Source organism: Chenopodium album, chromosome 25 (genome assembly GCF_948465745.1).
Source record: "Chenopodium album chromosome 25, dcCheAlbu1.1, whole genome shotgun sequence".
NCBI lineage: Eukaryota > Viridiplantae > Streptophyta > Magnoliopsida > Caryophyllales > Amaranthaceae > Chenopodium > Chenopodium album.
The window spans coordinates 11,221,532-11,249,041 of NC_137858.1; the positions used below are offsets into that span (position 1 = coordinate 11,221,532).

A 27,510-nucleotide genomic window follows, 5' to 3' on the forward strand; every position below is an offset into this window, starting at 1 on the left:
ATGGGAAAATCAAAATCACTAGGAGAATGGCCGGTAACTGGAATCGATCTCGGTACAACTTACTCTTGTGTTGCAGTTTGGCGTCATGATCGTGTTGAAATTATAACCAATGATCAGGGTAATCGAACGACACCGTCTTGGGTCGCTTTTACAGAAACTGAGATGTTTACTGGTGAAGCTGCTAAGAATCAAGCTTCTTTCAATTCCACCAATACTATTTTCGGTTTGTTCCTTTCTCTATCCTGTTTCTCAATTAATAGTCACGTTGATATTGTATTTTTTTATTAAAGTATTTTAATTTTGCAATATGATTACTAAAGACGTGGCTAATAATAATGTAAGATCTTTATTTGGATTAGCAAAATTCGACTTTGCTCAATTATAAAAGTTATTCTGTCAATACAAATTCAATTCTTTAAATTTTATCTAAGTAAGAGTGACTTTTAACAGATGCAAAGAGGCTTGTTGGTAAAAGATTCAGTGATGAAACTGTACAAAACGATATGAAGTTATGGCCTTTCAAAGTTATAGATGAAGAAGACACGCCGATGATTAAGGTCAGTCATGAAGGTAAAGAGAAGGTATTTAAACCCGAGGAGATATCTTCAATGGTCCTAAAAAAGATGAAAGAAATCGCCGAGGAGTTCCTTGGCACACCGGTTAAGAATGCTATTGTCACAGTTCCGGCATACTTCGATAATTCCCAGCGTGAGGCAACCATCAAGGCTGGAAACATTGCAGGACTTAATGTGGTTCGTATCATCAACGAGCCAACAGCTGCTGCCATGGCTTATGGTCTCGACACAAAGGCTACTAGTAGATTCAGCCGCGCAATCAATGTTTTAATATTCGACCTTGGTGGTGGGACATTTGATGTTTCCTTAGTAGCCATCAAGAAGGGTGAATTCACTGTAAAAGCTGTAAGCGGCGACACCCATCTTAGTGGAGGAGACTTCGACAACAGAATTTTGAGTCACTTGTGTTGATCTTAAGTTTTGATGATGACTCAAGGAACCTAAGCAAACCCATAAGGGCTTTAACATTTGTCTATTAGCTTTGATGTGTTGACAGGTTTTACATGCAACGATATTCTAGAGTCAGAGTGGAGCATGGAACAAGGTCAAAGGAAGAGCTTTGGATGAGCATAGAAGACAATCAGAAGCCAAGTTCCTTGAGTGAGGAACTGAAGCTCCAGAGTCGAAGCTTCACTGAGTTTCAAGAAGTCTATTGTAACTTTATTATTTATTTTAGACTTCTTGTATATATGTTGAGTACTTTGATTATTGATAGGATTTTAATTGGATTTAATTTATAAAGATTTTATTTTCCTTGTTTAAAAAGATTCTATTTTATTTTCGGAAAATTATCTTTTAAACTATTCCATTTTCTTAAAGATTTTCTGTTTTAATTATCCTAATATTTTGGAAAATCTGACTTGGTAAAATCTCCTTTGAAAACTCTTTTTAAACGGATCTTTTACTTGGTCAAGGAGGTTGAGAAATTTAAGGAAGCAGTAAACCACTTCCTCAAGTATACTTCAGCTTGTTACCCAAGCCTCCACGAACTGCACTTCCTAGTTTCATGGGAGTTGTGGTGAAGTGGAAGTCAAGGCAGACGTGGGAGTTTTTCAACTGATTTCCTCTAGTATAAATAGAATTAGTTTTCTATTTTGAAGAGTACACTTGAGCATTACAATCTTCTAAGCTTTTCGAAAAGAGTCAAAATCCACTTAAGTCCTTGAGTGTCTTTGTACTTAGCATCTTAGAGTTTTAATTCAAGTTGTATTGGGAAGAGTTTGGGTAAACTCTAGAGTGTGTAGATTGCTTTGAGTGAAGCAAGGAGAAAGAGAGAGATTTGAGAGCTCAACTGATTGAGGGATCAGTTGAGGGGGAACTTAAGTTCGTAGAGGAACTTGAGTTTAGAGTCTTAATTTGTAATAGGTTGTTTGCCCTATTATTATTAAGAATTGAGTTTGAAATCCCTTATGGTCGTGGTTTTTCTTCTTGATTAGGGCCAAGAAGTTTTCCACGTAAAATCTCTCTTGCACTTTAAAGTTTTTGTTTGAGTTTCTTTTAGAACCACGCAAAAAATTACCCCAGTTCCTCCACAATACAATTCACCCCCCTCTTGTATTGTTCATTCGAGTCAACATTTGGTATCAGAGCCGGTTCCTCGAAGAAATCAGGAAACCCTAACGAGTTAAGTTCCTGGAATCAAGATGAACAATCACGAGAAACTGGAAGAAGGTTACTCTACGCAGCGTCCTCCTATGTTTAATGGGAAATTCTACACCTATTGGAAGAACAGGATGGAAATCTTTATCAAAGCTGAAAACTACCAAGTTTGGAGAGTTATCGAAGTTGGTGATTTTGAAATCACCAAAACCAACAGTGAAAATGAGGTAGTACCTAAACCTATGTCTAAGTTTGATAAGGAAGATTTTGAGAAAATGGAAATTAATGCACTTGCTGTTAAATTACTTCATTGTGGTCTTGGACCCCATGAACACAATCGTGTTATGGGTTGTAAAAATGCTAAAGAAATTTGGGATTTACTTCAAGTAACTCATGAAGGAACTAACGAAGTGAAACGCTCTAAAATTGACTTGCTTATGTCAAAATATGAACGGTTTGAAATGCAACCAAAAGAATCAATTCAGGAAATGTTAACTAGATTCACTAACATTATTAATGAGCTTGTTTCTCTTGGAAAGCAAATCCCTATTGATGAGCAGGTCAGAAAAGTTCTAAGAAGCCTCCCTCAAGATGAGAGATGGAGAGCCAAGGTAACAGCCTTACAAGAAACAAAGGACTTCACAAAGTTCAACATTGAGCAACTTGCTGGTTCCCTCATGACTCATGAGTTGCACCTGGGAACAAGCAACAGTGAAGGAAACCGAGGAAAAGGCTTGGCTCTCAAAGCTGGAAATCAAGAAGAATCTGAAGTAGATGAAGAAGAGGCAGCTATGCTGGTGAGAAGGTTCAAAAGAATGTTCAACAGAAACAACAGGTCAAGGAACTTCCCCAAGAAACCCTCTACTTCAAAGGCTGACTCTGGTTGTCACAAATGTGGATCACTGGAACACTTCATTCGTGAGTGTCCACTTTGGGAAACAGAGAAAGGTAAAGGGAAGGCAAAGGAACAAGTTAAGAGCAACTACAACAAAACTCCTTTCAACAAAACAGACATTAGGAAGGCTATGATAGCTGCATGGGGAGATTCTGAAAGTGAGGATGAAGAGGAACAACCTGAAGAAGAATCAGCTCATCTGTGTTTGATGGCCAAACGTGATGACAGGGCTTACAATGATGAGCTTGCTAAAGAGGTATTCCTTGATCCTAATGTACTTAAAACTTATACTAAAGATACTCTCATTGATTTAGTGTTTGAAATGGAAGATGAATGGACTCACACTAGTATTCGTCTAGGTGAGTGTCAAAGAGCTCTCAAAGTTTGCAAGGAACACAGTACGTGGATTGAAAATCAACGAACTGATGTGCAAAGCAGATTTTTTGAACTTTTTGACAAGAATCTTCTCTTAAAAGAAATGAATGAGAAACTCAAGTTTGAAAATATTATGGTTAATGTAGAATTGACTCAATACAAACTAGCTAATGCTGAAATATCTCCAAGTTCCTCCTCTGAATCTTTGCCTAAATTTAATGAGGATTTTGAAAAATTAAAATTTGATCTTGATGAGTTAAGAATTGAAAAGGCAAAATTGGAGAAGGAACTTGAGCTTCGAAAAGAAAGATGCATTAGTCATGTTGGAATTCCTAAGTGGATTGAGAATGCTCAAACCAAAAGAACTGAAGGTCTAGGATTCATACGTTCAAAGCATAAGAACAAGAAAAAATATGTAGACCTGCCTAGCTATAAAGTATGTACCTTCTGTGGTAAAACTGGCCATCTTATTGCTACTTGTAACAAGAAGGAACAGTCTGTTAACAAGAATGTTAGGCAAGTCTGGGTAAAGAAATCTGATATTGCTTCAACGTCCAAGGAACCCAAGGAAACCTGGGTTCCTGAATCTAACCAATGAGTTCTTTTGCAGGTCCTAGTGAGGGGGAACAACACGTGGTACCTCGACAGTGGTTGTTCAAAGCATATGACAGGAGACAAATCAAAGTTTCTCTCACTAGAGGCCTATCCAGGAGGAACTGTGACCTTTGGAGACAACAAGAAGGGTGAAGTAATTGCTAAAGGAAAAGTAGGAAGGTCCAGTTCTCATTCAATAGAAAATGTACTTTTGGTCAAGGGTTTAATGCACAATTTGCTGAGCATATCACAATTTTGTGATAAAGGAAACTCTGTAAGTTTTACCTCTGATTCATGCAACATCATTAATGATAAAACAGGAAGGGTTGTTCTTGAAGGAACTAGAAAAGGGAACACATACATTGTGGATCTGAATTCTGTTCCAAGGAACAACCTTACCTGCCTGAGTGCCATTAATGATGATCCTTTATTATGGCATAGACGTTTTGGACATGCTAGCTTCTCACTCATGGATAAACTTAGAGCAAGGAACTTGGTCATAGGGCTTCCCTCAGTCAAGTTCCTCATACAACATATCTGTGATGCATGTGTGAGAGGCAAGCAAGTCAGGTCCTCCTTCAAAAGCAAAAACATGGTCAGCACCACAAAGCCATTGGAGTTAATTGGTAGAAGGAAATAATCGGTCGTTGGACGATCACCCTAAAACCAAACAATATTTCTACCTAAACCAACCTAAGACAAGTCTAGGGTAAGTAGAGGATCGTATCCACAGGGAATGGGTAAGTACACCGAGAGTATGAAACGGTTGCAATCTAGTTCGGTCACAAATTGGGGGTTTTGATTAGATAACTACTATGGAGACAAACACTAGGGGGGAATAGGGATCGACTCCAACCAAACCAACGGATCAAATCAATAGGCAAGCACGAACACAAATTGGGTGATAGAGGGGGCACTCAATGTTACCTTCTTTCGAAGCCACAACACTAAGCATTCCTAAGCCAAACTCAACTAACAAGATAGGCCAACCAAGTCTTAACAATGAGAAGTAGACTACTAACTCGGGTTTGTCTTTCGATCGGTCCAAGAAAGCATTAAAGCACAAGCAATTGAGATTTCTCACCTAATTGTTGCAACTAAGACTACTACATCATTCAAACAAGGAACCATAATCAAGAGGAGATTAGCATAACCATAATAAGAAAAGGCTCACAACTAGACTTCATCTCTCAATGCAAGCATAGAAGTGAATACATGAGCAATAAGTGGCCATCCAATTACACATGCAATTAACCATCTCTTTAACAATCAATCATCAATCCAAAATGAACATGCAAGCACAAACATCAATCAACCCATGGCTTGGTTGGGTCTTCACCCAACCCCTAGCTAATTAACTACTCACTAAACATGGTGAGGGACATCAAAACAACAAGTTCTAATCCAAGCATTAAGTTAATAAGTTAAGAGGAGTAGTAGGAATAAGGTAGATTGGACATGCAACAACAATTAAGCAAGATCAAGAGAGAAATTAACAATTAAAAGTAAATAAAAACTGAAATTAAAGAGTAAGAGATAGAGGAAAGAGATTACTTAAAATGCTTCAAAGTTGAGAAATTGTTGAATTCAAGAGAACAATCTTCAATTAATCTACTACAATGATTGAGTTTGAGAAGATCTAAGCTAATTAATGAGGGTTGAGAAGAACTAAGAGCCTAAGAAAACTAAAGGGGAAGAAGATCCCCAAAACTGAAGCTAAGCGTCCTATTTATATGCCCAGAAATTACATCGTAAAATCCGTCAAAATCGGGCTTCAGAACAGGAGGAGCGCCCGCTCCTATAAGGAGGAGCGCCCGCTCCTGGGCTCTCTGCACGCCCTCTCCTCTTGCACCAGTTTGAGGCAGTTTGTAGGAAAACAGGGAGGAGCGCCCGCTCCTAAATAGGTGCACGCCCGCTCCTAAAAGTGCTAGGGAGGCAGAATGTGGCAGTTCAGGCAGGAGCGCCCGCTCCTAAAAGGCTGCACGCCCGCTCCTGCTTTCCTTTGCTTCCAAAGAGTATTTCTTCATGCTTATGCTATTAGCCCATTTTTCATCGTACCTACAAGCACGAGCACACACATAAAAAGAAACGGGGAAGCCAAAAGATGCAAATTAGCACAAGAGGAGTTAGAAAAAGGGATTAAAGTAGGGGAAAGAGTACAAAATTGTGTTTTAAAAAGCCATGATAAGTGGACAAATAAAACACTTATCAAATTCCCCCAAGCTAGCCAATTGCTTGTCCCTAAGCAATTCACTTGGCGCAAAAGAAACCAATAGATTAGTCTGCTCAAAGAAAAGCACATGTAAAGATAAAAGAATCCTTAAGCAATAAAAACTCGAGTATGAGGTATATGCCTAAGATCAACCACGGTCATGACTAGCCAAGGCCTAGCTAACCTTCCCGAATGTACTCAACTTTGGTCCATTCAACCAATCTTACCGCGTCCCCAACACAAAGTTCAAATTCCTCCTAATGGTAGTGTCTCATGACTCCTCGAAGGAGTCGGAAGAAAAATAAACAAAAGAAGGTTTAGAACACTCGACATCTCAATGATAAGTACCCTCTCCATATGCTTGCGAACCAACTCCCTCCACCGACTATGGCTTCAACTACTCTACTAACATTACAAGACTCAAGGATTACGGCACAAAGTTAAGGCATAGAGAAAACTAGAAGTGCTTTGCAATTAAAGTCAAGCTAAGATATATAACACTAAGAGCAAACCTAAAGAGGTTTTTTTAACTTTGACCCAAATTACAAACTATGAATAAACTTGAAACAAAAATGCACCCCCAAGCTTGTTTAATTTCTAGGGTGGTGGCTATTCATCACTTCTCTTTCTTTCTTTCTTTCTCTATTTTTTTCTTTTTTTTTTCTTTTTTTTTTTTTCTTCTCTTTTTTTTTTTTTTTTTTTTTTTTTTTCAAACTTGGCATTTACATCACAAACTATTATTTACAACAACTTAAAGATTGAGCTAATGAAACAAGAATGACATGCCTTAACTTTGTGCGAATGAACAATACATAACAACCTTCATAATCACTAAGAGTAGTTTAGGCCGCGATCTTGGGAGTTAAGACTCAAATTCTCGATCTAGGTACTAAATCAAAGAGGATCCTTGCCACTCATTCAAAATGTAGTAGGCTTGAAAAATATTACAACCTCACTTTTGGGAACAATGTGGGATCAATTACTACCCTTCGGGGTTCAAATTCCTTCGATATGGGCGACACCTTCTTACCACAATCCTAGACTTTTGGTTTCGTACATTCGGTAAGGTTATTCTCACACTAGCCTAAACTAGCCAATTCTATGTTCAACCAAGGGCATCTAAACCATACTCGAAATTTTATTACCAAAAGAAAGCAAATATCCATCACATGCAATCCAATATCATCATTGAGGACTATTCTAAAAGCAAATTTTTTTTTTTTTTTTTTTTTTTTAGAAGGGGTAAAGGGACTAAAAGGAAAATATAAACAAGAAAAGAAGGGAAGGAGTTACCATTGATCTTGATGTAGTAGTGTCTCTTATATACAAGGTGATAAAAGAGTAGTGATTAGTAGCAAAGCAAACAAGGACTATTATGAGTGGATCATACACATACGAGTTAAACAATCATTCCACAATTCATAAATAAATCGTCATTTGCAAAACTAGGACAATTATATCACAAGCTCACTTGAATTCATTTTACCATCAAAGACACTAGCCGAATCATCAAGCCAAATGACTACAAGCAAAGATAATATATACAAAGTTTAAAAGGAAACACAATCTTTTTTTTTTTTTTTTTTTTTTTTTTTTTTTTTTTTTTTTTTATAGAGGAGGGGAAAGAGGTACTAGCTAAAGAATTTGGATTAAGGGAGGAGGAACTAACTAAAGAAGATTAGGAGAGGGAAGGAGAAGAGGAAGGAAGGAGAAACTAACTAAAGAATTTGGATTAAGGGCTTTGGATTTTTGGGTTTTGGATTTTTTTTTTTTTTTTTGGGAAGGAGAGGAGGCTCATCAACAAATATCATCATCAAAAACGAAGCACATAAACCAAACCAAGCTCATCAAAATGCAAACATTCAACCATTAACTAACCAATCAAGACAAACGGAGCATAATCAAATTAAGCACAAAACTAGCAACATCAAATCCCAACTCTATGCAAGGCCTAAATACTCCCCCAAGCTAGACATTTAGTCACCGTTTCAATGAAACAAAATAGGTAATGAAGTAACCTCCCCCCAAGCTTGGGATTGGCACCGTCCTCGGTGTCCCAAGAAGTAAAAAGGGGCAATGAAACGGTGACTAGAATGCCTAGACCATCTAATTATGTCGGCGTCCCGGCGAATAGTGATAATTGTAGTTAATATCTACATCACTAGAAGTGGCCGGGGCGTCTACATAAGGAGGTAGATCATAGTTGGGGCAAGTGCGGTAATGGCCAAAGTCCGGCACACCTTGCTCACCCCAACCACCATCATAGCCGGGTGGAAACCCGTAATGCCCCCTTAGGGGGGGATCGAGCACCTCCGAAGATGAACTATCTCCACTAACCTCGGGGACATAGTAATAGCTAGGGTCGCCCCTATAATCACTTCCCCCGGGTTGTGTGTAGTCATAAGGGGGAAAGGAGCGAAGCTCCTCAATTGAACTACGCGGGCCTTGCCAAAAGGGGTAGGTGGGTTGGCCATTGTTCCAACCCGCTACCGGCCCTTCTTGAACGGGACGGTTGGGATAGTTGAGGTAAGGGAGAAAGTCTCCCCTCTCAACTTGATGTTGGTAGCTTCTCTCCGCTACAAAACTTTGGTACTCATTTTGTTCAAGAAGTCTTTGATTGGTTAGATTTAATTGGTTGAAAGCAATTTCCACATCAAAGAGAGAAGAGGAGGAAGAGGAACCATCTACCCTAGATTGGGGAATGGAGGATGTACTCATACGACGGGGTACGGGTACATTCTCGCCACCACCGGCCATACCTCGTGGGAGTTGATCTCTTGGCACTTGCCATGTGTCCCCCACCGAGTTATTAACCGCCGGATTTGGGAGAGTGCAATAATGCACCCCATTGACCTTCCAACTAAAGCGAAGATTTCGGCCCGGAATTTCACTAAGGAACTTCATATCACTAAGTGCCTTAAGATCAAGCATGTTAGAACTTTGGACCGGGGTCATTTGGTCTAGAAAAGACCCAAACCCTAACTTCCTCGCAATAATTGAAATCATTCCCCCGCATCTAATCTCTCCGCTCATCTCTCCACTTTCTCTTATTTCAATACATCTCTTGATGAACAAGTATCCCATGTTCACATTCCCTTCCACATTTCCTTCGAATCTTGAAGCTAGAAAGAGGCATTTGATCTCCTCTTTAGTTAGCTTCCCTAAGTCTTGTTTAGAAAAACAAGCATAGCTCATGATTCGCATGAAGATTCGAAGGACGGGGTGGATAATGTGGCTAGCATGGCTAGACCGGGTTGTGAAATTGGGATACCCCGCAATGGTATTCCACCACACTTGCTCCTCATAACTTGAGAAGTAAGTACCATTGGGGTCATAGACTTGGTTGAGGGTGGGCCATTCAAAAATTTCGTTCAATCTCGTCAAAGTTAAGGTTTTTTCGACATTGAACATTCTAAATTTTATTTCGCATTCCAATGGCTCATCCTCAAGGTTTATGCGCTTCATAGAAACCGATGAGAGGAATTCAAGAGTTAGGGAAGAAAAGGTTTCTTCCGCAAGGTCCAAGAAGTCTAGCCAACCGAAGTTTTCGGCTACTCTTCTAATTCCCTCATCGACCCCTAGAAGTCGCATTGAATGTTGATGATAGAATCGGGTTGGAATAATTTTTCGTTTGGAAAGGTCATCGAAAGGCTTTTTAAATCGTTTATCGATTTTTAAAGTTGGTGGTGGGTTAGGGTTTTCTCGTTGTGAAGGGGATGAGGATGTTTGAGGTTCACTTGTTTTTCTTTTCTTAATCCCTCCAATGAATTTCTTCATTTTTTTTTTCTTTTAGTTCGGAAAAAGGTAATTAGGAATAACACTCAACAACAAACAACTCCACACACACCCTTAACTTCAAACCCCCTTTAAAAATCCAAATGTACCTGTTCCACGACACAACCAACAATATATTCCAACACACAAATTCCCAACAACAATGTACTTCACTAATTTCACACAAATCACATTCACAAGATCACAATGTTTAAGCAATTTTCAATCACAATTTCAACTATTCTAAAAATCATTCACAATTTTCTCCAACAATTCTCCATAAACAACAATAATTGTTCAATTCCAACCAATCATGCAATCAACTACACAATTTATATGAAATAAACAATAATTATGAAAATTTAAAAAAGAAAGTTAAGTAGAGAAGTGGATTATACCAAATAGAGTATGAAAATACTCTAAAATCCTCCAAGGCTACCCAAATTTGCTCCTCCTTCTTCAAGCTTTCACCTTTTTGCTCTTGTTCTTCAATGGAGATTTTGTGGGTTTTCGAATTTTTGACCAAATTTGTGAATTTTTGTGATTTTTAGAAAGAGAATTGGAAGGAGAGTAAGAATTTGTAAATTTTGAGTGAAAAAAATGAAGGATTGATGATGATTTTGATGAGAGAAGGTAGAGAAGATGGGGTTTTTAGAGTGAGAAAGAGGTGGGTAAAGAGGAAAGAGAAGATGAATATGGGTAAATGAGAGGTGGAGAATGAGATAGAGTAAAAAGAGATAAGGAAAAAAAAATCTCTCTTTTTTTTTTTTTTTTTTTTTTTTTTTTAACACGGCAGGGGTGGAGCGCCCGCTCCGGTAGAGTGGAGCGCCCGCTCCTGCCTTTGGAGGAACTTACTGCCTGCTTTTCGTCAGTAGGAGCGGGCGTGCAGGGTGTTAGGAGCGCCCGCTCCCACATTTTCTAAAGTTTCTGCCCAGTTTTTGATATAGAGGAGCGGGCGTGCACTCCTTCAGGAGCGCCCGCTCCTCAATTTGCTGGAGTTCCTGCCTGTTTGCTGCTAGTAGGAGCGGGCGTGCACTCGGGTAGGAGCGCCCGCTTCTATCTGGAGTTTCCGAATCTGCCTCTTTTTCTTTTCTCCAAGCAAATTACCTATATCAAAACAAAACACTAAACAAAGCATTCAAAATGTTAAGTGTTAGTTTAAGCTCTTTCATCTCTCTCTCTCGTTTTTTTTTTTTTTTTTTTTTTTTTTTTTTTTTTTTTTTTTTTTTTATAGTAAAAGCAAAAATACACGGGTTGCCTCCCGGGAGCGCTTCTTTAACGTCACTAGCTTGACGCCCTTCCGTTCACATTAACTGGAGACATTGAATTCCTTGACCTTGATGGAGTGAACCACACCTTTCTTGTCACCCTCATAATAAATCTTGAGGCGTTGACCATTCACTTTGAATGCTCCGGTGCTCTCACTCCAAACTTCAACTGAGCCATAGGGAAATACCTTTACAACTTGAAAAGGACCACTCCACCTTGATTTAAGCTTTCCGGGAAAAAGCTTTAACCTTGAGTTGTAGAGAAGGACCTTATCACCTTCCTTGAAATCCCTCTTGATAATGTACTTGTCATGAAACTCCTTAGACTTCGCCTTGTAAGAGCTTGCATTATCGTATGCATTCATTCTTAATTCCTCTAATTCATGCAAGTCTAGCATTCTTTTCTCTCCGGCACTTTTGAGGTCAAAATTCAAGGCTTTAATTGCCCATTGAGCCTTGTGCTCCAATTCCACGGGCAAATGGCAAGACTTCCCATAGACCAACTTGTAAGGAGTGGTCCCTATGGGTGTCTTAAAAGCCGTACGGTATGCCCATAAGGCATCATCAAGTTTTGCCGCCCAATCCTTCTTACTTCTAGCCACGGTCTTCTCCAAAATGAGCTTGATTTCTCTATTTGAAACCTCCGTTTGGCCGCTTGTCTGAGGATGATAGGACAAACCCACCTTATGGTGTACTCCGTACTTAGCCAATAAAGCTTTGAATGTTCGATGAGCAAAATGAGACCCTCCATCACTTATCACAGCTCGTGGAACGCCAAATCTTGGGAATATGATCTTTCTAAACATCTTCATCACCACCTTGGAGTCGTTCTTTGGTGATGCAAGAGCTTCCACCCATTTGGACACATAGTCCACCGCTACTAGAATGTAGAGATTACCGTAAGATGAAGGAAAGGGACCCATGAAGTCGATCCCCCAAACATCAAATACCTCTAATTCCAAGATCGGATTTTGAGGCATCTCATTTCTTTTTGATATGTTCCCGGTTCTTTGGCATTTGTCACAAGTCTTCACAAAGACCCATGCATCCTTGAAGAGAGTAGGCCAAAATAACAAACATTGCAACACTTTTGCCGCCGTTTTGTTTGCTCCCATATGACCACCACATTGTGATGAGTGGCACATATGAAGCACACTTTGAATTTCATCGTCGGGAACACATCTTCTCAAAAGATCATCCACCCCTATCTTGTACAAAATAGGATCATCCCATATGTACCTTTTTGACTCGTGCTTCAATTTTCTTCTTTGTTGAGGGGTGAACTCCGGTGGAATTGCCTCACAAGACAAGTAGTTCACTATATCAGCATACCAAGGCAATGACTTTGCTTGGATAGCATACAAAACATCATCTTTGAGCTCATCATTGATTGGAAGTTGATCAACATCTTCATCTCGGATTTCCAACCTTGACAAATGATCCGCTACCGAATTTTCCGTACCCTTTTTGTCTTTAACCTCTATATCAAAATCTTGTAGAGCAAGCACCCATCTCATCAACCTAGGCTTTGAATGCTTCTTGGACATGAGATATTTGATTGCCGAATGGTCGGTGTAGACAATGGTTTTTGAACCCAAAAGGTAAGAACGGAACTTGTCAAAGGCGTAGATTACCGCAAGAAGCTCCTTCTCGGTCGTGGTGTAGTTCTTTTGTGCATCATTCAGTGTCTTGCTTGCATAGTGGATCACGTGCACCCTCTTTTCTTTCTTTTGCCCCAACACGGCTCCAACCGCCGTGTCACTTGCATCACACATTAGTTCAAAGGGGAGGCTCCAATCCGGAGCTTGCACTATTGGTGCCGAGATCAATGCTTCCTTCAACCTACAAAACGCATCTAGACAAGCACCATCAAATACAAAATCACACTCCTTTTGAAGAAGTGTAGTAAGAGGTTTGGCTATTTTAGAGAAGTCCTTGATGAAACGCCGATAGAAACCGGCATGTCCCAAGAAAGATCTCACCCCTTTCACATTAGTAGGGGGTGGGAGCTTCTCTATTACATCCACCTTAGCCCTATCAACCTCAATCCCCTCATGGGAGATCTTATGGCCAAGAACAATGCCTTCTTGAACCATAAAATGACATTTCTCCCAATTAAGGACAAGGTTGACCTCTTCACACTTTTTCAAACATCGCGTGAGATTAATTAAACAATCATCAAAAGAACTTCCCCCAACCGAGAAGTCATCCATAAAAACTTCCATTTCTTTTTCAATCATATCCGCAAAAATTGCCATCATACATCTTTGGAAGGTAGCGGGGGCATTGCATAAGCCAAATGGCATCCTACGGTAAGCATAGGTGCCATATGGACAAGTAAATGTTGTTTTCTCTTGGTCATCCGGGTGAATTGGGATTTGAAAGAACCCGGAATAACCATCAAGATAACAAAAATACTTGTGAGATGCTAGCCTTTCCAACATTTGATCAATAAAAGGCAATGGGAAGTGGTCTTTCTTGGTGGATGTGTTTAGCCTACGATAGTCTATACACATCCTCCAACCGGTAATAGTTCTAGTAGGGATGAGTTCACTTTTTTCATTTTTAATAACCGTCATCCCCCCCTTTTTAGGGACTACTTGCACCGGTGCCACCCATCTACTATTAGAAATAGGATAGATGATACCGGCGGCAAGTAGTTTAAGAACTTCCTTCTTGACCACTTCAAGCATTGGAGGATTAAGCTTTCTTTGTCTTTCAATTGATGGTTTAGCATCATCCTCCAATGAAATTCGATGCATACAAAGCGTTGGGCTTATACCTTTCAAATCATCCATTTTATATCCCAAAGCTTTGCGATGCATTCTCAATACATTCAATAATTTCTAGGTTTGAACCTCATCCAATGAAGCATTAACAATAACCGGAAAAGTAGAAGATGGACCAAGAAACTCATACCTCAAGTTGGATGGTAGAGGTTTTAGCTCTACACTTGGGCATTCCTTACCATTGTCGTTCATGAGTTGCTTCTTCACTTCTTCTTTTCCAATTACTAGGTTTGCTTCTTCCTTGTCCATGGGGGTGGAGTCAAGAATCTCCTCAATTGGCTCCATCTCCATGTTTTCATTGCAAAACCTATCTTTGCTTTCAAGTTCATACTCAAGAGAATCATTAGTGTTATGCAAATGCAATTGTATGGATTCATTAATAACATTCTCAACAATATCAATACTCATACAATCATCCATGTTGGAAGGACATTTCATAACTTGGTTCAATTTGAATTCCACTTTCTCTTTTCCAACAAGCAAGGACAATTTACCATGTTTCACATCAATAATAGCCCCCGCCGTGGCTAAGAAAGGCCTACCTAGAATTATGGGGACATTCAAGTCCTCATCCATGTCAAGCACAATAAAATCCACCGGAATGTAAAGTTTGCCCACCCTAAGGGGGACATCCTCTAATTTTCCCAAAGGCATCTTAACCGAACGATCGGCTAATTGAAGGGAAATGTTGGTGGGCTTTAACCCTCCTAGGCCAAGTCTTTTGCACATAGAAAGGGGCATCAAGCTTATGCTAGCACCAAGATCACATAAAGCACGATCAATTACCATTTCACCAATAGCACATGGAATAGAAAAACTACCGGGATCTTTAAGCTTAGTGGGCAACTTATTTTGAATAATTGCACTACAATTTTCCGGCATATTAATCGTTTCCACAAAGTCAACTTCTCTTTTATTACTCAAAATGTCTTTAAGAAATTTAGCATAAGTTGGCATTTGTTTAATAGCGTCGGTGAATGGAATGTTAACATAAAGCTTCCTCAAAACTTCCAAAAACTTAGCAAATTGTTCATCAAGTCTAGACCCGGCAAACCTTCCCGGAAAAGGAAGCTTTGCCACATGTAGCGGGATTTCACTCTCTTTTTTTTCCTTTTCAATTTCTTTCTTTTTGTTTTTCTCTTCTTCTTCTTCTACTCTCAACTCTCCATGGGAATCACTCATTTCAATCACTCTTTCATTTGACTTCTCACCTTCTAAGTCATGTTGCATTCCCTTCCCTTGAACTTCCCCCAAGCTTTTTCCACTTCTAGTTACAATGGCATTGGCTTGCTCTCTAGGATCTAGACCTTGGCTAGGCAATGAGGTACTAGACTTGCCTTTAAGGGCACTAGCTATTTGGGCCATTTGATTTTCCAACATTTTATTGTGGGTTTGCATTTGCTTTAAGCTTTCCTCTAAGTCATTTGTCTTTTTAGTTTGGGAGTTCATGAATTGCTCCAACATGCTTTCTAGATTAGACTTAGGAGGAGGGGGAGCTTGAATTTGAAGTGGTGGTCGAGGGATAGCAGCTATGGTTGGTCTTACTCCTCCATTAAAATCGGGTGGGTTGTGAGTGGAAGAGTATTGGCCTTTTTGTTGGTATCTATTGTCATTTCTATAATTCCGTTGATTATTAGACACATAATTACCACTACCACTAGCTTGACCTTGACCACTACCTTGCCCTTGGTTCTGGCCACTTCTCCAACCAAAATTAGGGTGATGTTTCCATCCCTCGTTGTAGGTGTTGGAATAGGGGTCAAACCTAGGATTAGCATTCACGTTATTGACTTGTTCCATGGAAGGGGAAGGGGAACATTGCTCATTCAACAAATAACAATCGGAAGACGCATGTTCTTCACCACCACATACATCACAAGACATCAATTGCATAGACACATTATCATTCGAAGAATTAGATGCACGTGAATTAGGGAGGGGGGAGATAGGAGGGGGAGAAGATTGCATTTGGTCAAATTTAGAAGACAAGGCATCCAATTTTGAACTAAGAATGTTAATAGCATTTACCTCATACTTTCCCCCTCTCCTAGAGGTGCTTCTTTCATCGGGGCTCCAATCGGTGTAGTTTTGGACTACATCCTCTATGATCTTTAATGCCTCCGCGGGTGGTTTGTTCATGAGTGGCCCACCCGAAGCTCCATCTAAGAGTATGCGGTCCGATCTCAAGAGACCCCTATAGAATCCATGAAGCAAGAGCCAATCTTCCATCCCATGGTGGGGACATTGTTGTTGATAGCTTTTGAATCTCTCCCAAGCATCGTAGAGAGACTCATCGGGCTCTTGTTGGAAGTTTGAAATCTTGGACCTCAACTCCGCCGTTTTCCCAAGAGGAATGAACCTCCCAAGGAATGCTGAAGTTACCTCATTCCAAGTTGTCAATGAATTCGGAGTCAACCTATCGAGCCAATCACTTGCACTCCCCGAAAGAGAAAATTTGAACATGCTTAGAAGAATGTACTCCGGAGTCACCCCATTTGCCTTCACGGTGCTACAATACCGTGTGAATTGCTTTAGATGCGCAATGGGGTCCTCATGCTTTGCCCCGGAGAATTGATGACCCTCAATCAAAGTGATAAGGGCAGGCCTTATCTCGAAATTATTTGCTTCGGTAGTGGGAGTAACAATCCCACTTGCTTCTTGATACGGAGGAGGAACACCAAATTCTCTCAAAGTCTTATTTGGAAGAGCCATCTCAAATTGGTGAAGAGGTGGAGAAGTTGGAGAATCTGTCCTTGGTGACTCTAGTGGAATGGTTTCTCCACTAGTCTCACTAGAACTAGATTGATCGGACTCAACTACCACTTGTGGCTCACTTGATGTGGCACCACTAGCCTTCGCCCTCTTTTCTCTTCGATTTGCCCTTACTACCTTTTCAAGCTCGAGATTCAACGGTACAAGAGGAAGTGTCCTATTGCTGCGTTTGGGCATAAACAAAGAAGACTAGAAGGGAGATTAGTAGGTTAGTCAAAGAAAACAGAGAAAAATAAAACTATACAAATGAACTAGTCTCACATATCTCATAAGTAACTCAATGCTTAACGCCAATCCCCGGCAACGGCGCCATTTTGGTAGAAGGAAATAATCGGTCGTTGGACGATCACCCTAAAACCAAACAATATTTCTACCTAAACCAACCTAAGACAAGTCTAGGGTAAGTAGAGGATCGTATCCACAGGGAATGGGTAAGTACACCGAGAGTATGAAACGGTTGCAATCTAGTTCGGTCACAAATTGGGGGTTTTGATTAGATAACTACTATGGAGACAAACACTAGGGGGGAATAGGGATCGACTCCAACCAAACCAACGGATCAAATCAATAGGCAAGCACGAACACAAATTGGGTGATAGAGGGGGCACTCAATGTTACCTTCTTTCGAAGCCACAACACTAAGCATTCCTAAGCCAAACTCAACTAACAAGATAGGCCAACCAAGTCTTAACAATGAGAAGTAGACTACTAACTCGGGTTTGTCTTTCGATCGGTCCAAGAAAGCATTAAAGCACAAGCAATTGAGATTTCTCACCTAATTGTTGCAACTAAGACTACTACATCATTCAAACAAGGAACCATAATCAAGAGGAGATTAGCATAACCATAATAAGAAAAGGCTCACAACTAGACTTCATCTCTCAATGCAAGCATAGAAGTGAATACATGAGCAATAAGTGGCCATCCAATTACACATGCAATTAACCATCTCTTTAACAATCAATCATCAATCCAAAATGAACATGCAAGCACAAACATCAATCAACCCATGGCTTGGTTGGGTCTTCACCCAACCCCTAGCTAATTAACTACTCACTAAACATGGTGAGGGACATCAAAACAACAAGTTCTAATCCAAGCATTAAGTTAATAAGTTAAGAGGAGTAGTAGGAATAAGGTAGATTGGACATGCAACAACAATTAAGCAAGATCAAGAGAGAAATTAACAATTAAAAGTAAATAAAAACTGAAATTAAAGAGTAAGAGATAGAGGAAAGAGATTACTTAAAATGCTTCAAAGTTGAGAAATTGTTGAATTCAAGAGAACAATCTTCAATTAATCTACTACAATGATTGAGTTTGAGAAGATCTAAGCTAATTAATGAGGGTTGAGAAGAACTAAGAGCCTAAGAAAACTAAAGGGGAAGAAGATCCCCAAAACTGAAGCTAAGCGTCCTATTTATATGCCCAGAAATTACATCGTAAAATCCGTCAAAATCGGGCTTCAGAACAGGAGGAGCGCCCGCTCCTATAAGGAGGAGCGCCCGCTCCTGGGCTCTCTGCACGCCCTCTCCTCTTGCACCAGTTTGAGGCAGTTTGTAGGAAAACAGGGAGGAGCGCCCGCTCCTAAATAGGTGCACGCCCGCTCCTAAAAGTGCTAGGGAGGCAGAATGTGGCAGTTCAGGCAGGAGCGCCCGCTCCTAAAAGGCTGCACGCCCGCTCCTGCTTTCCTTTGCTTCCAAAGAGTATTTCTTCATGCTTATGCTATTAGCCCATTTTTCATCGTACCTACAAGCACGAGCACACACATAAAAAGAAACGGGGAAGCCAAAAGATGCAAATTAGCACAAGAGGGGTTAGAAAAAGGGATTAAAGTAGGGGAAAGAGTACAAAATTGTGTTTTAAAAAGCCATGATAAGTGGACAAATAAAACACTTATCATTAATCCATATGGATTTGTGCGGCCCCATGCGTGTTCAAAGTAGAAGTGGAAAGAAATATGTTTTAGTTATTATTGATGATTTTTCTAGATTTACTTGGGTGATTTTCTTGTCTAGCAAGGACGAGACTTTTGATGAATTTGTGTCCTTTGCCAAAAGAGTTCAAAAGTCAAGTGGAAATCAAATTATCCACATTCGATCAGATCATGGAACAGAGTTTGAGAATTCAAGATTCGATGACTTTTGCAAAGAAAATGGCATGGATCATAACTTTTCAGCTCCAAGAACTCCTCAACAGAACGGAGTTGTTGAAAGGAAGAACAGGACTCTAGAAGACATGGCAAGAACTATGCTCATAGCAAGTGGTCTTCCAAGGAACTTCTGGGCTGAAGCTATTAATACTGCTTGTTATATTATTAATAGAGTTATGATGAGACCAATCATCAATAAGACTCCTTATGAACTGTTTAAGGGCAGAAAACCCAATATTTCTCACTTTCGAGCTTTTGGATGCAGGTGTTTTGTCCATAATAATGGGAAAAGGAACATAGAAAAATTTGATGAAAGAAGTGATGAAGCTGTGTTCCTTGGCTATGCATCAAATAGCAAGGCTTACAGAGTTTACAACAAAAATACATTGTGTGTAGAAGAAAGCATTCATGTGATATTTGATGAATCTAATATGTTTATGAATGTACAGGAACAAGACATTAATGATTATGAAATTGGAATGATTAGAGACAGGAAAGAAGAGGAAGAAGCCTCCAAGCAAACCAAGGAAGTAGAAGAGGAACCTGAGCAAGAACATCAAGAAAATGCTGAAGTTCCTGATCAAGAAACCCCGGAGGAACAAGATCATGGAGAATCTGGCGACGAGGAAAATGCAGAAGAAACCGAAGAAGAAGTGCCTCAAATTGGAGTTCCTGCTAGAGAGTTTCATCCAAAGCCATTCAAATATCAAGGCTCTCATCCAACAGATCTTATCATAAGTGATATTGGTAAAGGAACTCAGACTAGATCACAGATGAGGAACTTCTGTGCCTTCCAAGCCTTCTTATCCATAATTGAGCCAAGAAATCATGACGAAGCTCTGAAGGATGCTGACTGGATAATAGCCATGCAAGATGAACTAAATGAGTTTGAAAGGAACAAGGTCTGGCATCTTGAAGAGAAACCAGAACACAAAAAGGTTATAGGGCTCAAGTGGGTATTCAGGAACAAGTTGGATGAATATGGAACAATTGTGAGAAACAAGGCCAGACTTGTTGTGAAGGGCTACAAACAGCAAGAAGGTATTGATTTCGAAGAAACTTTTACTCCTGTTGCTAGATTAGAAGCTATTAGAATATTAATTGCTTTTGCTTCTTTCATGGGTTTCAAACTGTATCAAATGGATGTTAAATGTGCTTTCCTAAATGGTTTTCTTGAAGAGGAGGTGTACGTAGAACAACCTCCTGGTTTCGAAAATCCCCAATTTCCTAATCATGTCTTTAAGCTTGATAAAGCTCTTTATGGGCTGAAACAAGCTCCTAGAGCTTGGTATGAAAGGCTCTCTAAGTTCCTTCTTCAAAATGATTTTAAAAGAGGAAAAGTAGATAAAACTTTATTTTTAAAATCTGAAGGAACTGATTTACTAGTTGTTCAAATATATGTTGATGATATTATTTTTGGAGCAACTAACGAAAACTTGTGCAAGTACTTTGCTGAGCTAATGAGTGGTGAATTCGAGATGAGCATGATGGGGGAACTCAACTTCTTCCTTGGACTACAAATCAAACAAACAGAAAGAGGTATTGCAATTCACCAACAAAAGTATGTCAAGGAACTACTGAAGAAATATAATCTTGACCAAGCAAAGACCTACCATACACCTATGGGAACAGGCACAAGGTTAGATGAAGATCTACAAGGAACTAGTGTAGATCAAACTGGATACAGAGGTATGATTGGATCTCTTTTATACTTAACTGCTAGTAGACCTAATATAGCATTTAGTGTTGGCTTATGTGCAAGGTTTCAATCTATTCCTAAAGAATCACATCTTACAGCAGTGAAAAGGATCCTACGGTACCTCAAAGGAACTGACAATCTTTGTCTCTTCTATCCTAGAAGTGATACTTTTGATTTAAAAGGTTTTGCAGATGCTGACTATGCAGGGGATCTGGTGAACAGAAAAAGTACTTCAGGGATGATTCAGTTTCTTGGGCCATGTCTAGTTTCTTGGGGATCCAAGAAATAGAACACAGTGGCCTTGTCAACTGCTGAAGCTGAATATGTGGCAGCTGCTGCTTGTTGTTCTCAAGTACTCTGGATAAAACAACAACTAAGAGACTATGGTATGAAGTATAATTGCATTCCTATTTACTGTGATAATACTAGTGCCATATGCATTTCAAAGGATCCAGTTCATCATTCTCGTGTGAAGCATATTCATATAAGGCATCATTTTCTTAAGGATAATGTGGAAAAAGGCTTAATTAAATTAGATTTTTGTGAGACTGAAAATCAAATTGCTGACATTCTTACTAAGCCTTTGAGCAGGGACAAATTTGAAAAGATGCGCATGGAACTTGGTATGATACAATTGAGTTAGAAGACCTCAAGTTTCCCCAAGGTATAAGTCAATTGTGCATGCAATATATGTGTCTTACACAATCTGTATATGTGAAAACATAGTCCTGAGCATTAGAATGTATGGCAATACATATGGGATTGTGGTTGTATGTGAAGAAATCAAATTGCACTTGCTTATCTATATTACTAACAAGCTATGTTGATTTGTTCCAAGTTCCTCCTAATATTTTCATAAGATTTCGTTCTATCTCTTCTTGAATTAATTAGCTAGTCAGTTAATTAATTTTTATCTTCTAAAAAAAAAAAAAAAAAAAAAAATCTTATCCTTTTATTTTTGAATTAATCTCTCAAGTTTATCTCTTTAAATTCAAATCTATCTTAAATTAAATACCCTAGTCTTTTCGAATTCAATTCAAGTTTGTGATCAAAAACTTCTCTATTTAATCAAGACTCTTGATGTCAAATCACATTAAATGAATCTTCCATCTTTAATCTGACCAAGTGAAAAGTAATTTCTCTATCCTTCTTCAAACGACACATACCCCATTCAATTCACCTTCTACACTATTCCACCAACCTAATTCACCTCTCAGAATTCACCCCACTATAAAATGAAACCAAACCCTAACCACTGTTCCTCACCACCCTACTCCGTAAAATACACACTTGTCTTCAGTGATTCTTCTCCAGTTCCCATGGAAATCTCACCAAAAATCCAAAATTCACCTCAAAAAGCATCACCCATGGAAGTTGAGACTGAAACCTCAAATCAAGCTATCGCTGAAACCCCACAAAACAAGCCCATGGCTCGCAGTGATTCAAAGAAGAGGAAGATAGAGGTTGAAGAGGAATTGGACTACGAGGAACTCGGTGAACCGATTCAGGGGGAAAAATCAAAGTCACCTGCTGTCAAGAGGCTTGAAGCAAGCTCTGATCGATTCATCGCTGGTCTCTGCATTAATCTCAAGTGGTGTGAGATAAGTAAGTATACTGAACTTCTTGATATTCTTGAGGCTCAAAATTGGGTTAAGTTGTTTAGTGAATGTTATGACAATGTAATTGCTCATGCTCCGTTAAAAGAATTTTGTGCAAATTTTAAGAATGTGAATGGTGTGTGTACTAGCCGAGTTAAAAATAAGAAAATTAGTTTTGATGCTGATGATTTGGCTGCTGTGTTTGGAACTCCTAATGAGGGGTTTGATGAGTATTTTAAAGGAGAAACTGAATTAAGTGTTAATGATGTTTCTATTGAAAAAATTGTTGAGTCAATTGGGGGTAAAGCTTCCAAAGTGAAAACCAACCATAACCTATTCTCACCTATCCAAAAATTGCTGTTTATCTTTGTTCATATGGCCATAATACCAAGAACTCAGCACAGGAACGAGGCTAATCATCTTGATGCTGTGCTCATGTACTGCCTTGAAAACAAAATACAAATAAACTTCCCTTCCCTAATGATCCAGCACCTCTCTCACTGCATCGCCAACCATTTGAAGGTTGGATATGCTAACTTGTTGATCACTCTTCTAGAAAGCTGTGGTGTCTCCATGACAAATTATGAAAGCCTCAAACTAAAAACAAACCATTATGTGCAACCAAGAACCCTTGAGGCCAGAAACCTAACTGTTGTAAATGGAGTAACCCATTTCCTCTCCAAATCTCTCCCAAAAACCAAGCAGGATGAAGGGAGTGTGAAGAAAATGGAGGAAGAGGAGCTGGATAGATGGCTGGAGGAGGAGGACAGTGAGGGTGAGGGAGAAAAGAAGACTAAGGAAGTGCTCATAATGTCTGCAAAGAGTGCCCCTAGTGTTGGAAAGAGGAAGAGTACAAGGTTGGCTTTTAGGCCAAAAGGAAAAGACAAGGCTGAATCTACTGTTGTAGTAGATTTATGTGATGAAAAGGGAGAAGAGAGAACTTTGGTTCAGGGGGAACAGGGCACCGTTGTGCAAGAAACTGGAAGAAGTCAGTCTGTTCCAGCAGGAGAAGGTCTAGAGTTTGCAGGATTTAACTCTGTCAGTGCTGCTTTGGAATTAAAGAATCTCAAGGGTATAGTGCAAAAGCTGGTGGATGCACAACCTGCTCTGATTCAGAGAATTGAGGCTCTAGAGAAGATGGTGTCAGACTTGGCAAAGGCTTCTACTGAGCTCACAAAAGCAGTGCAGGAGAGCACCTCCACTATATCTCAAGGGCAGTCAGATCTTTTGAAGAAGCTGGAGGAGCTGGTCATTGAAGAAGTTCCAGCAGAAGATGCAGGAGAAGAGCATCTATCCTCTGCCCCTGAAGCCTAATTCTGTTTCTCTTATGTTTTAGCCATCAAACTTTTTGTTTTTTTTTAACTTGGTCTGGATTGAACTTTGTTTTATTTAGCTTATTTTGGTCTGTAAACACTTAAAACAGGGTATTTTGCTTTTTGGATGTTCTGGGGGAACATCAGTTTGTTTATATGGATGTTGCATGCTTGCTTTATGACTATTTGCATACTATTTCTGCCTATATGTGCTTTGTTCTATGCTTTGGACACAAACCATTATCATGGTGCTGTGTTTAGATATATATATTTGTGTGCATTAATTTTGATGAACGCCAAAAGGGGGAAAAGAAGGCAAACTCAATTGTTGACAAGCTCTCCATCCATCTAAAACTAGAAGGTATAATTTTCAGTTCCTTGTTAATTTTTAAAGCTAGTTCATTTTTATTTTAAAGTAGTTTTTCCTTTTCTGATTGTCTTTCAATTTTATTCATGAGTTTGCTTAGGTTTGTCATTCATCAAAAAGGGGGAATATTGTTGATCTTAAGTTTTGATGATGACTCAAGGAACCTAAGCAAACCCATAAGGGCTTTAACATTTGTCTATTAGCTTTGATGTGTTGACAGGTTTTACATGCAACGATATTCTAGAGTCAGAGTGGAGCATGGAACAAGGTCAAAGGAAGAGCTTTGGATGAGCATAGAAGACAATCAGAAGCCAAGTTCCTTGAGTGAGGAACTGAAGCTCCAGAGTCGAAGCTTCACTGAGTTTCAAGAAGTCTATTGTAACTTTATTATTTATTTTAGACTTCTTGTATATATGTTGAGTACTTTGATTATTGATAGGATTTTAAGTGGATTTAATTTATAAAGATTTTATTTTCCTTGTTTAAAAAGATTCTATTTTATTTTCGTAAAATTATCTTTTAAACTATTCCATTTTCTTAAAGATTTTCTGTTTTAATTATCCTAATATTTTGGAAAATCTGACTTGGTAAAATCTCCTTTGAAAACTCTTTTTAAACGGATCTTTTACTTGGTCAAGGAGGTTGAGAAATTTAAGGAAGCAGTAAACCACTTCCTCAAGTATACTTCAGCTTGTTGCCCAAGCCTCCACGAACTGCACTTCCTAGTTTCATGGGAGTTGTGGTGAAGTGGAAGTCAAGGCAGACGTGGGAGTTTTTCAACTGATTTCCTCTAGTATAAATAGAATTAGTTTTCTATTTTGAAGAGTACACTTGAGCATTACAATCTTCTAAGCTTTTCGAAAAGAGTCAAAATCCACTTAAGTCCTTGAGTGTCTTTGTACTTAGCATCTTAGAGTTTTAATTCAAGTTGTATTGGGAAGAGTTTGGGTAAACTCTAGAGTGTGTAGATTGCTTTGAGTGAAGTAAGGAGAAAGAGAGAGATTTGAGAGCTCAACTGATTGAGGGATCAGTTGAGGGGGAACTTAAGTTCGTAGAGGAACTTGAGTTTAGAGTCTTAATTTGTAATAGGTTGTTTGCCCTATTATTATTAAGAATTGAGTTTGAAATCCCTTGTGGTCGTGGTTTTTCTTCTTGATTAGGGCCAAGAAGTTTTCCACGTAAAATCTCTCTTGCACTTTAAAGTTTTTGTTTGAGTTTCTTTTAGAACCACGCAAAAAATTACCCCAGTTCCTCCACAATACAATTCACCCCCCCTGTATTGTTCATTCGAGTCAACAACTTGGTTAAGGAGTTTGAAAGGAAGCACCAAAAAGACATCAGTGATAATCCTCGGGCTCTTGGAAGATTAAGAAATGCTGCTGAGAGAGCGAAGAGGACTCTGTCATCAGCTCCTCAAACTACAATTGACATCGATTGCCTCTTCGAAGGCATTGATTTTAGAGCAACCTTAACCCGTGCTAATTTCGAGAAGATGAATATGGACTTGTTCATAAAATGTATTGAAACAGTTCAAAATTGTCTAGATGATGCTAAGGTGAAAAAGGAAGATGTTGATGACATCGTCCTTGTTGGGGGGTCAACCCGCATCCCAAAGGTTCAGGAGTTGTTACAGAGCTTCTTCGACGGAAAGGTGTTCTGTAAAAGCTTGAATCCGGATGAGGCCGTTGCATATGGAGCAGCTGTACATGCCGCGATTTTGAGTGGTGTTGGTAAAGAATTGGTTCTAGTCGATGTCATACCTTTGTCTCTTGGTATAATGGTCCAAGAACAAAATAACCGTGATTTCCATGTTTTTTTCCCGAAGAATACAACCATCCCAGCCATGAAAATAAAACAGGGTTGGACAACTAGAAACGACAACCAAACAGCAGTAGATATCATAGTGTACGAGGGCGAAAAAAACTTCGTTAAAGATAACCATTTCTTGGGCATGTTTACAATTTCAGATCTTCCACCCTTACCAAAAGGCGAAATAAAGTTGGATATATATTTCAATATTGATGTTAATGGCATTCTTACTGTGTCTGCAACGGAAACTCGAACAAAGCAAAAGAAGCAAATCACCATTCTCAATCATCAAAGGTGGACTACTGATACTCATACTTTTGGCAACATGATGGAAGAAGTAAAGGTTGATTTTTTGGGAGGATTTTTGAAAAGAATTATTTCAAAGTTTTCGTTTTGGAAGAACAACTGATGAACAAAAGGCAGGATGCCATTCAATAAACATCACTATTGTTTTGCTTTTGTGTAACATCACTATTGTTTGCAAATAATTTTTAAAAGCTCTTTGATTTAATTCTATGACATTATCAATTAGGTTAAGGTCTAGCGCATGTTTGCATATAGGAGGGCAATGTAGTAATAAAGTTGGAAGTTGTAGTACTAGTATAAAGTACTATTTTATAGGTAAATAATACCATTAATATTGTTTCATCTACACTATACTTAAGGCCTGTTCTCATTGACTGAACTGAACTCAGCTGAACTAAACTGAACTGAACTCAGCTGAACTAAACTGAATATTTTATAAGAGAAGGAAATTAGGAGCTGAACTAAGCTGAACTGAACTGAATTTCAACGTAAGAGAACAGGCCCTTAGTGTCCTTCTCTTGCCGTGCAAACAATAATGTTTTGTTTGAAATAAACTACACTTAAATATTAGGTATGTCTTCACTCAAGATCGCAACTTGAGCAAGCAATTTATAATGTCTCAAAATTAATCATTGCACCCCAATAATTTATAAGTTAAAATAGGTTATATAATTACATTAACTAATTAATTACAATAATCTACAGGGGGGCCGGGCCCCGAATAGCCCCGGTGGAAGGTCCCTTCTGTCTCCAAATACACATATTGACATATACACTAGCTACTAACTTGAGAACATTCAACCAAACTTTTATTTACCAGCTTTTCCTTGCTTAGCTTGTAAAGTAGTGGCAAGAGGGTAAAGCCTTGGTACAATTCTTAAATCAAGTGAGCTGGTTGAACATACTTTTGTGTGAAAGTCAATTTGGTTATTGGTACCTAGCTATTTTACACAATTAGTTATCAATCAACAATTTTTAAACAAATATTATTGTAAACTGATTTTACCATGGTAACTAAAACACTTGATTGGTAACTATTTACACAAATGATCATTGATCAAAATTTTTTTTACGGATTACCATATTATTGTTAACCAATTTTACACAGATATTTTTATTTACTACACTTAAAATTAAGTCTAATGAATATACCACTTATAAAAGTCTTAGGGCCTGTTTTCATTGACAGCTGAACTGAACTGAACTAAACTCAGCTGAGCTGAACTGAACTGAATTGAAATGAATATTTTACAAAAGAAGGAAATTAGGAGCTGAACTGAACTGAACTGAATTGAGCTGAACTGGACTGAACTGAACTGAACTGAATTTCAACGTAAGAGAACAGGCCCTCAAGTCACCCATCTGGCCTATCTCTCCCTCTCACCACTTTCTACCTACCAAATAAAAAATTAC

General features: G+C 39.0%; 1 protein-coding gene and 1 non-coding gene across 2 annotated transcripts; both read left to right on the top strand.

Annotated features, from left to right (window-relative positions):
* On the top strand, positions 1-26,200 carry LOC145613669 (heat shock cognate 70 kDa protein-like). The gene is made up of 3 exons (XM_081668752.1): positions 1-223; positions 451-972; positions 25,275-26,200. The coding sequence occupies exons 1-3, from the start codon at positions 1-3 to the stop codon at positions 26,198-26,200; spliced, it is 1,671 nt and encodes a 556-aa protein (XP_081524878.1).
* LOC145615803 (small nucleolar RNA R71) lies at positions 16,309-16,415 on the top strand. The gene has a single exon (XR_014107392.1). It is a non-coding gene; the product is annotated as a small nucleolar RNA R71 (small nucleolar RNA).
* Positions 26,201-27,510: the final 1,310 nt, after the last annotated feature.